At 36.5% G+C, this 15,687-nt stretch overlaps 1 protein-coding gene across 1 annotated transcript in view; it reads left to right on the top strand.

Annotated features, from left to right (window-relative positions):
* The window catches only part of LOC145246799 (cation-dependent mannose-6-phosphate receptor-like), a 43,366-nt gene extending 28,383 nt beyond the window's left edge, over nucleotides 1–14,983 (top strand). The window contains exons 2-6 of the mRNA XM_080108598.1: nucleotides 1,140–1,321; nucleotides 2,099–2,208; nucleotides 3,934–4,079; nucleotides 5,094–5,220; nucleotides 14,725–14,983. Of these exons, the coding sequence (XP_079964724.1) occupies nucleotides 1,140–1,321; nucleotides 2,099–2,208; nucleotides 3,934–4,079; nucleotides 5,094–5,220; nucleotides 14,725–14,844 (685 nt within the window). The 3' untranslated portion in view covers nucleotides 14,845–14,983. The remainder of the gene's footprint in view (nucleotides 1–1,139; nucleotides 1,322–2,098; nucleotides 2,209–3,933; nucleotides 4,080–5,093; nucleotides 5,221–14,724) is intronic.
* The last annotated feature ends 704 nt before the right edge of the window (nucleotides 14,984–15,687 follow it).

The following is a 15,687-nucleotide window of genomic DNA, read 5'->3' on the forward strand; positions in this document are numbered from 1 at the left end:
CCCCAACACAATCTTACAAAACTTCTGACTAGATTGGTGAAGGGCGGTAATAGTATATCTATTAGGTTGCTAAGTCTGCTTGTTGGGCATGATGGTCCTGCTACTATGGGTCTGAATGTGAGGTCGTTGAGGTTTGGGGTGCTTATGTATTCCGACTTTTGTATGTTGATGGCATGTCTTACCTGGTTAGATTTGTGTATTTTGGGTAGCCCATAGAAGATGTTTGTTTTTGTTGTGAAGCTAGTAAGGAAGTCTTTTTCTTTTTTAGTTAATGTACTATTGCATGTTGTGCAGAGTTTTGTTATTTTAGATATGGTTGTGTCGTCATGTTAGAGCTGATTAGTTTGTAATAATTTTCGTTCCCTAGTGATATGTATGTGTATGTATGTATATGTATGTGTGTGTATGTATATATATGTGTGTGTATGTATGTATATGTATATATGTATGTATGTATATATATATATATATGTATGTATGTGCATGTATATATCTGTGTATATATATGATGATTGCAACATCTTGTCAGACGAGTGCCACTCCCTCAGACACTGAAAGTCCATGTGCCCTAACATGACGTTTTTTTTTTTAGTGGTACCGGCGAATTCACACAGTCAAGCAGACATTACACTGGAGACGGTCATAGCTATATTTACATATATATACGTACACCCATACACACACACACATATATATATATATATAGATAGATAGATCTGATTAAAAATAGTATAGTAATTTTATATCTGGGAAAGGATTGCACTCGGGATTTTAACAAACCTATGAAAGATAATATCTAAAAAAAAAAAAAAATTTTTTTTATTTATTTATATTCCTTGATTAAAAGTAGATGAGAATTATGTCCCTTCAGATGACAGTGCATTTTTCCAAATTCTAATAATGCTGAAATTGTATGTTTCTTAATTCTCTTTCTTTGGTACTTGAAACAAAAAAAGATCGAATTACTTGAAATGATAGACAATAGGAAATATTAAACATTCAAGGGGGAAAGAATATTCATATAAATCGACACAACAGTTGGTCACAGACTGAGAATAATCCAACGCACTCTTAACCGCCAGAAATCCAACATTTATGCTGTTTTGACTTCCAATGCTGTGTTCTTTTTTTACTTCCAGGTTTCTTGCATCTGATGCAACAAATAAATATCATTACAATGTCGGCATTTGCACACCTGTATCAGATTCTCCAGCTGATGATGATTTTGGTGTTACGCAAATTGAAGTGGACAGCAATCGAAAGCCTGTTAAAGGTCCTGTTGTAGTTGGGAAGATTTCTAATGTGCAAATTATGGCAGGCAGTAAGTTGAAATTATTGTTTGTTTTACTAGTATGGATTTTTGAAAAATGTACAATTGACTATGATGAATGTTGAATTATTCCTAGGAAAAAGAGAAAAGGATTCTCTTGTTCTATTATGGAAAATCTTTAGAGGATCCTCTATCGTTTCTAGAAAAATCTAAAGTTGAATGCATTCTATGTAAAACTAATCTGCAATTCGAGCAAACAAGAATGAAAATTTTATATTTCTACAAAGTGAGAAAAAAAAAGTAACTTTGTGCATTAGCAAATAAAACTTGCATTTTTTTATAAAATCCTTGTTCCAAATAAATTTCTCATGTGATGTAATTATTGTTATTGCTGTACTAAATATGAGTTAATGTTTGCTTCTCCAACACATTTTTTTAGCTATATACTTTAATAGCACAAAATATATGCTAAAATATTTTTCAGTTTTGGGATTGAATTATGTTTTGAAAAATTTTTTGTTCTAGCTATCTGTGCTTTTAAATTAAAATAAATGAACAAGTTATGTATTTCTCTCATATTTCTCTTTGTTGATTCGACCATTTTAATGTTTGTTGATCTGAGAAAGAGTAACTCTCTTTACGCATTGACAAATTAATTGTCCCAAAACACATATCTGTACAGACCATAAACACATGTAAATTAGATGGCAGAATAATATGTCTTTATATTTTTATGTAAGAATATGGAATAATGATATTTGATCAGCTTATGAAGACTGCGTACATTATGTATAGACAATAATCTGAAATATTTAAATTTTTTTTCAGCCAACTGGGTTTTATTGGAATATCATGATGGACAGCCGTACAATAATCATTGCAATGGTTCGGCTAGACAAGCATCGATTATGATCATTTGTGATGAAAAAGCTTCCAGTGTAAGAAATGCTTTGTTTTTGCTATTGTCATAATTATGTGAACAAATTTTGAGTTGTATCAATGAGAATGAGTTCTCGTTGTCTATGAACTCCTACAACACATCTCTCTCACATCCTCTTCTAACAATTAAGTCCAACTCCTCACCTTCTTGTGCAGCTTAAGATATAATCCATGGATGACCATTACTGAAACCAGTTACTTTTTTTTTTTTTTTTTTTTTTACAAAAATAGATGAGAAAAATCCAGGTTATCCTCAATGGTTGTACATCTAAACAATATGATATAAATGCAGGAATGCCTCAGGGGTCTATAATTGGACCTCTATTATTCCTAATATTCATAAATGACCTCCCTGACAAAATTGTCTGTAAGATGGGTATATATGCTGATGACACCACGCTCTATAACAAACATGATATGAAAGCAAATGAACACATATCTAAAGAAATGGCAGAAATACTAGAGGATGACCTCCGATTTGTAGTGGAATGGGGACAAAAATGGATGGTCACATTCAATGCTGCCAAGACTAAACTTGTTTCCTTCAATCACTACAAGAAACCTTCTCTACCACCAATATCAATGGCCAAAGACTCTTTATCTGAAAGTACATCTTTTAAACTCCTCGGCCAAACGTTCACAGGAATGATGAGTTGGAAAAATTACATTGAGAGCATTGCCAGCACCGCTGCAAAAAAGGTAGGTTCTCTCTACTGTGCTAGAAAGCTACTAACACCAAAAAGTATCCTGTACCTCTATAAGGCCACCATTTGCCCATGTATGGAGTATTGTTCTCATATTTGGGCTAGTGCATCTGCTACTAGTCTCTCACTCCTAGACAAGGTTCAAAAGAGTCGCCAACCTGATAGGTCCTGAACTGTCATCTAAGCTTCAGCCTCTGTCCCATCGAAATGTAGCATCCCTCTGCCTGTTCTACAAGTACTTTAACGGTGAATGCTCCGAACTGCACGCACTTGTACCCCTTCAACATAAATACCCCCGACAAGCATCAAAATCCCATCCCTTCACAGTTGAGATCCCTAGATGTAAAAGATCTTTCTACTCCAGTAGTTTCTTCCCCAGAACCGCTAGACTTTAGAATTCCCTTCTGGGTTCCTGCTTCCCCAACTAGACTGACATGCAGAAGTTCAAGTGTAACATGAACCGACATCTTGCTGCCCAACTCCCCACATAGTACCCTGTAACTTATGTCCCTTATAGTAGCTCCCTACATCAAAGTGGCAATGTGCCTTGTTTAGGGTGAGAATGTAATTTAAAAAATATATATTTTATTCAATAAAAGAAAGAATATTAGCATATAAAAATACTGAAAACAGCCAAATTGGAAAAAGAATAATCATTATCGCATTGATCTGTCTCCACATCTGCCATGCTCAACTCTCAATTACTGATTGGTAGGTGAAGAGGCCTTGATATGTAAAAAATGTCAAGAGACTTGCTATATTGGTTGAAATTTTATTCAACTCAAAATCACGTGATGGAAAAAAAATTATTTCTCCACATTTTTTTAAAATTTTATTTCCGTGATCAGTTTTGTCATTAAGTGACCCAAGAAGAATTAATTGCAGTAAAACATAAGCAAACATGGTCAGCAACATTTTTTCTTTATCTTTTATGAAACTTATTTTTTTAACAAAACATTTTATTCAATAAAAGAAAGAATATTAAAATATAAAAATGTTGTTCTCTACTTTTTTCTGCAGGATAATCCACAATTGCAGGTGATTGAAGAGAATCGCAGTAAATTTTCCGATTGTTATTATTTGTTTGAATTGTCGCATAAGTGCGTCTGCCAAAAGAATCCGCTTAAAACAGCTGGACTCAGTACGGGTTCAATCGTCATTATTATGTAAGTGCACAACTATTTTTTCTCCTCACAATCTTTTTCTTTTTTTTCTTTTTATTTTCTATTTTTTTCTCTCTCTTTCTTTTATTATGCACATGACCTCTTTCTCTTTTTCTCGCTCTCTCTTGTTCTTTCTATCACTTTGATCTGTGGTTGTAGAATTTGCCAGCCGCACTTCTGTAGAAGGATAAACTCTTATCTCCAATGGAGCGATCTGTTTGCCATGGATCATGAACCGTGATGTCTGAGTATGGAATCATGGAATCCTGATGGTTGACCCGTAAATGACTGCAACTAATGGGCAACGTTACACCAAACTAGATTGTCAATGTAATCAACATAATAAATTTTTTTTTTTTTTTTTTTTCTTGTATCTTTGGACATTATAGGTTTTGAACGAAAACTTTAATATGCTAATTTGCTGTTCTGACATTCAAATAGGCTAAATCATGTTTCTAGAAAATACATCCATTTCGTCAAACTTGAACTACAAAATGGGTGGGGATCTTTAGAAATATACCTTCCATTAATGAAATGACCTCAATGGTTAGCATATCATCAAACTCACCGGGTAAGGAAACTGTAAAATAACCATTCACTAAATAGATAAAACTCCAGAACAAAAGCTATCCTAACTAAACACAGATCTGAGACCCAAGAAGCAATGGAAATGGAGAAAACAATTGAAGCCATTGCTTGTTTTGAAAACGTATAACAGGAGTTTCACTTAAATAACTAATTTGTAAACTAATAATCTGTGCTATTTGAAGGTCAGTACTTTATAAAAATCATACAAATATTTTTTAAATGTGTGTTATGTTGTTAAACAAAACAAGCAAATAACTTTCTATCAGTCTCTCATATTTCACTCATGTATTTCCTTTCTTTTGTTTCTTCTGTATTTTATAATAGCTTATGTAGCTTTTATAGTGTCTTCTTTTAGAAATTAGTTTTTCCCCAATGTGTAAATATTTAATAACAATTCAAAACTTTTTTTAAAAACTTTTCCCGTTTCAGCTTTTTATGTGCTGTTTTTACTTACCTGGTTGGAGGTTTTGTGTACATGCGTTTTGTGCTTGGCGCTAAAGGTTATGAACAAATTCCAAATTATGGTTTTTGGCAAGATTTTGGAAATCTTCTTTCTGTAAGTGCATTCATTTAAATCTTTAGAAAACAAAAAGTAAATGAATATTTTTTTATGAAGTTTTGCATGATTTTATATTGAATTCCAGTTAATATATCTATTGATTATTCTCGGTATTAGGTATGACCTCAAATTGCATTCAGTGATGAAACCTCAATTTGGGAGTTTTAGGAAGTGAGGATGTACTCTTTAGTTACCATTACTCCTAGGTCCAATCTAACTGCAAGTGGTAGTACTTGTCAATGTCCTATCTATGGATTAGATAGAATTTGTTGCAGAAGGCATAACACTAAACTGTCTTGGGCAAAATATTCACTTATCCCACCACACTATATCAAAATCCATCTTTTCTTTACCTTCTATATAAGTTTAGTTCGACGGGTGTGAGTTTAGTTTTGTTTGCATTCTTTAGAAGCACAGTTATATTTTTTAATTGTTTGTTATTGATAATTTTTTTTTTTCTAGTGATCATTACAATCTAATGAAAGTAAATAAATATTGTTTGTAAAATTGTTCCTTGAAAGAAAGATTATTTTATTTGTTTTGTAATAAATGTTTTGTCTAGAAGGATTGATCGTTCAATGACCAAGGAGAGAAAAGATTTAAGAATCAGAACTGATGTTTAATTGTTCTCATAATTTTTTTATTTTACAAATAATAATGACAGATTTTTTTGTATTACTACAAAAAAATTGTGCCATTATTATGAAATGTACCCATATCACAGTGGTGGAAATATGCCAAAATCCAAAGTCTTCAAGCAGCCTTTTGGATCAGTTTATCTTTAGAGAATATAAAATTTGTGATCAAATGCCATAAAAATGAGATTTTTACCTTAAGTATTTCTTAAGTTATGGCATTTTTAATTTGGCAGACGCGACAAAAAACTTTGAATTTTAATTTTTTTTATCTTAAGATTTTTTGTTAGATCATATTTCGAAAATTGGAACAATGAAGTCTCAAATGTGTTACAAGGTCACTTTGAACTTACATATGGACCACTAAACAATTATAGTTGGTGTCCATATCACTTTCATCCTGCATTTTTTTAGTATATTTTTCGAAAAAAGTACTTATTTTAATAAATTCACACCAAAAATGTACAAAATCTAGTCATTTTTTTTTTTTTTTTTCAGGCTTTTTAATGTCAAATTTCATGTTCCAAGAAAAAAAAGGCCAAAAACTGGGGTCTAGCACATACTAAACCATATATGATCCAGAAAGCTCTTTTAAAGCACTATATGATCAGTTTGAAATACTTTTGTGCCAGTTCCCGGTTTAGAAAATATATTGAGATTAAAAACATGACTATAAGCACGAAGAGATGGATTAGAGAGAGAGCGCCCTAGGTCACGATGAAGAAAGATTAGTTGGAACTAGGAATAGAACACTAGGGTAAGCTCTCGGACTAAATCTATTATAAGAGATACGAGAATAAGTCGACGGAAAGCATGAGTATCGGCCGCTTAGTTAAATGCTAGTTGTCTGGAATACGCATTAGTGGAAAGGAAAATCTAACAGGGATCGCATGTTAGGAAGAAGATAAGCACCCTTAACGTTTTAGAAGAAAAGCACAAGGAGGAAGAATTCTTCAGAATGTCTTCTCGTTAATTCGAAGGACGCCAACGGTAGTGGTGTGCACGGGCGGAGACAACCTTCTGTAGCCGTCATAATTGTTGACGGGAGAAACTATAAAATTCGGCAGAAAAGCCGGGAGGTCCCAGTCAAGAATGGTTGACTGGAGAATAAGTAGATTTGGAGGTCGATAGAGTGGGCGATAATACCTATGACAGGTAGGTCCTGAAAGAAGGAAGTGAATAAAATTCGGCAGAAAAGCCGGGAGGTCTCAGTCAAGAATGGTTGACTGGAGAATAAGTAGACTTGGAGGTCGATAGAGTGGGCGATAATACCTATGAGAGGTAGGTCCTGAAAGAAGGAAGTGAATAAAATTCGGCAGAAAAGCCGGGAGTTCTCAGTCAAGAATGGTTGACTGGAGAATAAATAGACTTGGAGGTCGACATAGACGGGTGGTAATACCTATCATAAGTAGGGCCCGGGGAGCTCTGTTTGGTGTGGTTGCTGAGGAAAATGTCGAAAGTATCCGACAAAGATTGAGAGCCGTGGAAAATGGATAGAAGACATTAGCCTATGTAAATGGAGCGGTCTCTCCATACGTAATATGAAAATAGAGCAACACTTAAGCACCCTTATTGGACGTTTTGCACACCTGCAGGAGGAAGTGTTAAAAATTCGGCAGAGAAGCCGGGAGGTATATCAGTCATAAAGGCTGACTATACAATCTGAGGGGACACAGGGTGTGCCCCTTCCCAAAATGCCACGGATGGGCATGCGCATTCTAGGGTTGAATGCCACAAACATCCTCAAGTAATTGAAGTCTGTTGTCTGACGGTCCGCAGTGCATGATTTGAACCCTACGAACCACGAACCAAAAGAGAAAGATTACGAGATTAGCTCTATAGGGGTTAGAGCTGAGGTAACTCCGAAAGAAGGTGCTTCTTAGAATAGTCGAAAAGGGACAGTTAAGACTAGAGTAGTCTATCGGAATCGCCTGGTTATGATTAGACAGCTTACAATGTCAGTTGGACCACATAATTAAGCAGGAGTCAACGAGCGACCCTCCTAACTTGGTGATGGTGGGAGTCTGACGGGTGGAATAGGGGTTATAGCAGGGCTATTAGTGGTGGTGATGTGTTATTTGAAGAAGTGAATGTATGGAATTGAGTGTTCGAAATGCCTCTTGGCGACCCATGGCGCTGCGGGGAGCGGCCTGGGTCAGGAATCACAAAAGGGTCCGCATTAACCTGGCGAAGCTACAGACGAGCGATGAGGAACCCGCCCCAAATCCACCCCTACGACAATAAGCTGAACCTACAGAATATTTTTAAACACTATAGTGATGTCAATGTAGGACTAATTGCATGCTTAATGTTCCAAAACGAAGAAAAAAAAAAGAGACACTTTTCACTATTACCGATTTTGTTACACGAACTTTGTACTTATGAAACCACCACTACGAACTGTTATTGAACACTCTGAGTTAAGGCAGTAGCCATTTATATGAACTTTCAACTTCTGCATGATTATTTGTTTTGCATGTAATTCAGCAATTTCTCGCTTTCAGAGTAGGCCAGAATTGTGTTATGAGATGAGAGAATCTCTTTGAGTGTTAACGGACATGGGGCGCCGTTATCCTGTGGAGAGCGTCGCCCCATGGGGGGGGGCGAATGTAACACTAAAGAGAGGCCACATCAGACCTGTAGGGTTGATGTGACGGTTATTTTGGTTAAAAGTAATTTTTTATTCCCGGACGATGATCGGGTTGAAAAAAAAATTATTATTAATTTTTTTTTTTTTTTTTTTTTTGTGAATAAATTCTGAGCTAAGTCTGTTGTTGAAATGGCGGCGGCAAGAGTGCCTTTGTAGCGAGAGGATAAATCACATGCTGGACTTCAAAAGTGAAAAAGAATGCATAAAATATGTTAGCCAAAATACACAGGCGTTTGATCTCCAAGGGCCGAAATCATAGTGTACAGGAGCCGGAGGGGTGGGGATTTCACACCCGCAATTGGCAAAACTATGAGCCAAAGTTGACCTGGGAATTTGACAAGTTCAAAAGTCGGGTTGTTTTTGATCTAAGAGAAACACACGCAGTGACTCGGCATTATGTTTAGAACAAAGAAGAGGAAAAAAAATGAATTGTCCGAAATTTCAAAACAATAAAATAACGTATCGAGAATTGTCATTTGGTGAATCAGGTCGAATGTAAGTTATTAAATATGTTTACTCGGATGGGAAAATGTGTTGTCCGATAAGTTCAAAGCGACAAATGCATTCTTGGTCTTTTGACGTAAACAAAATGTCTGATATAATAGAATGGCCGACAACCAGAACTTAATTCAAAGATAAACTAGAATCCCTTTGAATTATCAAAACGAAAAGCGAGATCAATAGATAATTTTAAAACAAATAAAATCGCGTGATTTGCTTTAAGTCAAAGGAAAATAATTTTCCTGGATAGGGGGAAATTCCATTAGTAAGCCAGGGAGGAGTTAATTAATACAACGCGTAAGTTGGGCGTTAATTAAGGGAGGAGTCAATCCAATTTTGGAAATGGACCAATGAAAAAGGGCCCTGTTGAAGTATAATCAACCAATGAGAAAAGGCCCCGTCGAATTATAATCAAGCAATTTGATTGGTCGATGACGAACATGGGTGTCGTCATCATTCCATAATTGTATTATAAAAGAAATGGGAAATCAGAGATTAAGTCAGTGAAGTGGAGAACAGGAAAAGAGTAAGAGAGAACAGAAGAAGAGAGATAAGTCTCGGCAGAATCACCTCTCTCTCTCTCTCTCTCCCCCTCGCTTGTTGCCTGATAACTCAACGCTTATAACGTGTCGATCACTTAGCAAGAATTATGTAAAGTCCGCAATACTGACCAGGTATTTCAACAACAGAAGCTCAGTTGTAGAACTAACTGCTTGCTTGAATTAATTGTCAACTCTATGTATATGCTGTAAATACTTCTTTTATGAATTTCCGAAATATATATTATATTAACTAACCTCCGGAGTTTTGTTGCTGATGTGCGTTGATCCGTATATATGTACATTCTTTATTTGCCATTTGTGACACCGTATCCGTCAACGAACACCCAGGATAACTAGACGATCCACGGAGAACAGGCCTTGAGGACCGAGCATCCGAGAAGAATCCCCAACGCCTTAACGAAGAACTCACTGGGTGACGCGACGTACTAACGGTTGGCAGACCTGGTTGCCCAGTCGACATATCATAACTGTACCGACCAGGGTGCAGATCATAACTGGGCAGTGATCAGGGGTTAAGGACGTGTAAGGGTCACGTCCCAAGGTCACATTAATGCTGCAAAGATTTTTGCTCATCTAAATAAGGAGAGTAGAGAACGTTTTGTGGAAGCGTTGTCGGCAGCTCCCGTTACTCTCGCTTCTCTTTATTTGTCACTCAGTCCTCAATTTTTTAATGAGTGGTTTTTCTGACAAAGGGAGAAGAAAAAGCTATATTCTAGGTTGGCAGTATTTTGCATGAACAGTCGACAGAGATGGCGGAAATTTTCTGTTCTATGTTTATCCTTGTAGAAATGTCACTAGTAAGGGTGCTGGAGGTAAACGTTTTATCTGGGCTGACGTTATCCGCCTGATAATCAGGGACCCGAACCTTGGATTAACCACTAAGGAGGCTGTCCTATCAGCAGGCGCAAAGTACTGGGGCTGCTGTATTGCCATTTGGTGAATGGATTCTGGACCATGCAGTAGTCTCTGGTGGGGCCTCTCGATGCCATACTAGTGGGTAATTGTTACGGCTTTACCTTATCATGTGCTACAAAAAAAAAAAAAAATTCTTCGTTACTTTTCTCTCTTTGTTTCCCCTCTCTGTCCTGCTCTAAGCAAGTCTGACGACCTAGTCCACAAACTCCAAAATTCCATCATGACAAGTTTCAATAAAAAATACACGATTAAACCCGGATCTGAAACTTCCAACGTAGGCCCCCACTACCATGTCTCCTTCTCCAACATCAGGGGTCTACGTTCTAACCTTCCAGAGGTTGAAGCCCAATTACAGGAGACTAAACCAGACCTTTTATTTTTAAGCGAAACTGGAATTGGACAGACAATTTCCCTAAATGAGTTCGTAATTAAAGGATACTCTAACCTAACTTCCAAATCTGACTCCCAAGATCGCCATGGGCATGGAATATGTGCCTATATAAAAGATGGCTTTCCATGTGGTAGGGACATCTCCAGAGAAGATCCTAACTTACCATATATGTGCTTCTGAGTAGCACTAGCTCACACTACGGCATTTATATTTACTCTCTATCGCCCCCATAACAGCGGAGTTACTATCTTTAAAAGCATACCTGAGAAAATTGACCAAGTTCTATCAGCATATCCTTCAGCTAACATTCACGTATGTGGAGACTTCAATGTTCACAATGTGGAATGGTTGACCCACTCAAACAAGACCGATGATGAGGGGAGGTTCTGTCATGATTTCTCCATTGCTTATGACCTCACTCAGATTGTTCACGAACCCACCCGTGTGCCCGACAATGACGGCCAGTATGCAAGTCTCCTAGACCTTTTTCTCACAACTTGCCTTGAACTATGTTCAGTTTCCGTTCTGTCTCCTCTTGGATCTTCCGACCACTCAGTTGTATCAATTAAGATAAAAATGAAATGTAATAAGTCCTCAGACGTACCTCTCCATCGTACAGTATATCGATACACTATGGCTGACTGGGATAGTTTCCGTACGTTTATATCGGATCTTCCTCCGCGTTCCATGTTTAAAAAAGATGTGTCCTCTATAGTATCAGACCTGACAGAATGGTTAATTGTAGGTATAGTCAATTTCATATCCTCAAAAAAGTTCCAGCAAAAACCTAACAGCCAGCCATGGTTCTCTCCAGAATGTGCTGCTGCTATTGCGCACAGAAATCACTTTTTCCACTGCTTCCAACGTAATAGATGTATGGAAACTAAAGCCGCTTTCAGGACTGCCAGCAACCATTGTAAGAAAGTAATAAAGAATGCAAGAGAGTTGTATGCTCAATCCGTCAAGTCCAAAGTAGCTGAGCAGCGGCTTGGTTCCCACCAGTTTTGGCAAATTGCGAACAGAATCCTGAACAGAAGCGTGTGCTCTATCCCAACTATCATCAATGGACCTGAGGTAATCTCGTCAGCATCAGACAAAGCCAAACTCTTTGCCAAGAACTTTGCAGCCAATTCTACCCTTTGCGACCAAGGCCGCCAACCCCCAATATTTCCTCCTGTATCAGAAAACACACTATGTGATATACAAATATCTGTATGTGATGTTGCCAAGCTAATCAAAAACCTTGATTCCAGTAAAGCAACCGGCCCTGACGGTATTCCAATTATAGTACTCAAAAAACTTCAACCAGAACTAGCACCCATACTTACAAAACTGTTTAAACGTTGTCTTAAGGAAAATTGCTTCCCATCTACCCTGGAAAATCTCATCAGTATGCCCTGTATTTAAGAATTCAGGTGATCGTTCATCCCCCTCTCGGTACAGGCCAATAAGTCTACTGTGCGTCATGAGTAAGTTGCTGGAATCTGTGTTAAACAGAGAAGTAATCAACCATCTCAGCAAAAATAACCTTCTTAGTGACACACAATATGGTTTCCGTTCTGCTAGATCTACAGCAGATGTGCTTACAGTTATATCTCATAGGATTAGGGAATCTCTCGACAGAGGCTACATTTCTAGGGCAATTGCTCTTGACATATCAAAGGCCTTTGATAGGGTATGGCATAAAGGTTTACTTCACAAGATCTCCAGCTATGGTATAGCTGGAAATGTCTTCTCAATTATTAAATCATTTCTTTCTGATAGGTTCATAAGAGTAGTAGTTGATGGGCAAAAATCAGAAGCTCACAGTATAAATGCTGGAGTCCCTCAGAGGTCCATCCTGGGCCCAACTCTTTTCCTGATCTACATCAATGATCTTCCAAATCACATCCTTACATCATTTGTAGACATTTATGCTGACGACACTGCCATCTATGGTAGCACATCTAAGACAGTAAACGACCAAGTTCTCTCTGATTCTCTCTCCTCTGATCTTGATCACGTTGTACAATGGGGAAAGGAGTGGCTGGTTACTTTTAATGCATCTAAAACCAAGCTTCTATCTTTACATCATCAATATTCTGATCCCCATCTGGCATCAATTAAAATGAATGGCTCTCGTCTTGGGGAGGCCTCAAGTTTTGACAGGCTTCTGGGCTTGACCTTTACTCCTGATCTTAAATAGAATACGTACATCAAATCTGTTGCCAAGGCCGCTGGAAAAATGGTCGGATCCTTCTATCGATCCAGTAGATATCTCACTGCTGATGCAATTCTCTATCTATGTAAGAGCCAGATACGTCCAAGGATGGAATACTGTTGCCACATATGGGCAGTAGCTGCTAGAAAAGACTTGTCCTGTCTTGATAGAGTTCAAAATAGACTTCGTGGCCTGGTGGGAGATGTCCTTTTCTCTTCGCTGCAACCTCTATCTCACAGAAGAGATGTTGCGAGTTTGTCTCTGCTTAATTGTTATTTTCATGGAAAGTGTTCAATCTATGGTCCCCCCTCGCCAAACTTTCACAAGAAACACTAGACTAGCTGAAAACATTATTAATAATTTTCCCCACTCTTTATCTGTACCTAAACATAGATTCCATGATCAAAGCTTCTTTCTTAGAACTGCACGCCTGTGGAATTGTCTTCCGTTTTCCTGCTTTCCAGCTGTCTATAATATGGTTGTCTTCAAGTCCAACGTGAACAAGTTTCTGGTGAGCCGTTCCACTTAAGTTAACAAATTTACCGAACTTCCATTACTATCGATTACTTATTGTCTTTTTGACTACTCTACACTCTTTAACCCTTATCCTTGAGTGGCCTATCGGCCTTGATAAGTGGTGACGCCAATGTAAAAAAAAAAAAAAAAAATTTATGTAGAATTAAAATCCTTTTGCCTATTTCTCTCATCTTGGTTTGGGGGTTAGACCAGCCGAATCTATTTTTGAGGATGTCTTGTTCTCTGTCGGTGTGAGTTATGATCCCTTGCAGTTCTAGGAGGTCCACCTTCCCAGGCTTTACCTTCTCATCCTTTGAGAAGGGCTTAGTTTATTGCTAATCTTTTGAAGCACACCTACCGGAGAAATATAGATGGAAATTCCCAGGCAATTTTTGTTCGGCCATATCACAGCTTCCTCCATTTTAGCCTAAGCAATGGATTTTTCTAACTGACAATGTCATGCTCTTTTATCAGCATCGGATTCCATAAATTGTTGGTTCAGAGATCTTTTTCCAGTTTTTAACTGACCACTGTTGTTTGATCAGATTCGAGGCAGGTGACGTGTATTTAAATGATTGCTGAAAGTCTCTTCAGAAAGTCTCCATTAATCGATGACAGATGAATAATATCACAGTGGGTGATGTACTCAGTTCAACATTGTCAATAAAGTACATTTTGTGTACATTGTTCTGTCGTTTCCCAGTTTTCATGAACATAGACGAGGATTGATCGTATAAGTTTTTGTAAATGCAGCATTTAGTTAGGTATCAAATTTTTGACCACATGAAAACGAGTGTGAATGCCAATTGCTTACATTTTTTCAAATTAAAAGAATAATCGTTTCCAATGAATTAATGTTTCCCTGCATTTTAAAATATTCAATGAAAATATTTTTAACATTAAAAAAAACAAAACATTCTTCTATATCAATTCATTTGTGAGTTTTTTTTGTTTTTTTTTAAGTATTTCATGTTTGTCTTTTAGTTTTATTTATTATGCTAAAAGTTTAAATGCAGTATTTCAGATATACATGAATGTTTTTTTTTTAAATGTTAAAATTATTTTCATTGAATGTTTTAAAATGTGAAGATATAAAATTATTAATAAAATCTTTTTTCTTTTCCTTCCAGGATGGATGCAATTTAGTTTGTCGATCTGGAAATCGTGGTCAACCAAAAACATACAAAGGCATTGGTGATGATCAGTTGCAAGACGAAGATGAACGGGATGAGCATTTGTTGCCAATGTGAGACTACCCCAAAAGGAGTCGTAACAACAAAGATCAAATCTGAAAGAGAGGCTGAGATATTGAAGGAAAAGAAGACCAAGTCAAAGGAACACTCTGGATTGGGACAAGTCCAAAGGTCAAAACCAATTTAATAAAAGAAATGGAAGTCGCTTTTCAGTTTTCTTTTTGGAAACATGTTTTCAGAAAAACATGTTTCCTAAACATTCAAGTGTTTTGTTTTTGTTTTTTGCACAAAAGTTTTTATTCTTGATTGGTATATGAAAAAAAGAAAAATGATTGGTATATAAAAAAAAAAAAAAAAAAAATTGATTGGTATATTAAAAATTCAAGTTGCATTTAATTCCCACCTCCCCTTCCCTTCCATGTCTGTAAACTTACGAGAATCTGTAGAAAAAGTTAGGACTTTCTTATTTTAAGTTTAATATTATAAAGTAGTATCTTCTTGTAATACAGATAATCTTATCAATCGTTCTCTTATTTTTTTGAAAATAATCCATTTATATTTAATATGATGAAATGCAAGTTCTGAAAGCTTGACTAAGAATTTGTATATTATAAATAACTTTTATATTTAATTATAAAAGGACGTTAAAGCTTTCATTTCATTTATTTTTTAACGTTTTCAGTTTTTGTCATCCAAAAGTTATATGCCCCGCCCCCTTTTCCTTATGTGTGGGTAAAGAAATATATACTTCTGTATTATTTCTATTCGACTTGATTAAAGCAAAGATCTTGTTTTCTGAACATTTTTGTTCAATAAAGAATGTGCAGGTCTTCAAATAATCTAGGCTTGAAAAGTTTCTGTTCATTTTTGGGCGGCATATTTGTTGTGAAAGTAAATTAA

This window comes from Euprymna scolopes, chromosome 24 (assembly GCF_053919585.1).
Source record: "Euprymna scolopes isolate OS-2025 chromosome 24, ASM5391958v1, whole genome shotgun sequence".
Taxonomy (NCBI): Eukaryota; Metazoa; Mollusca; class Cephalopoda; order Sepiida; family Sepiolidae; genus Euprymna; species Euprymna scolopes.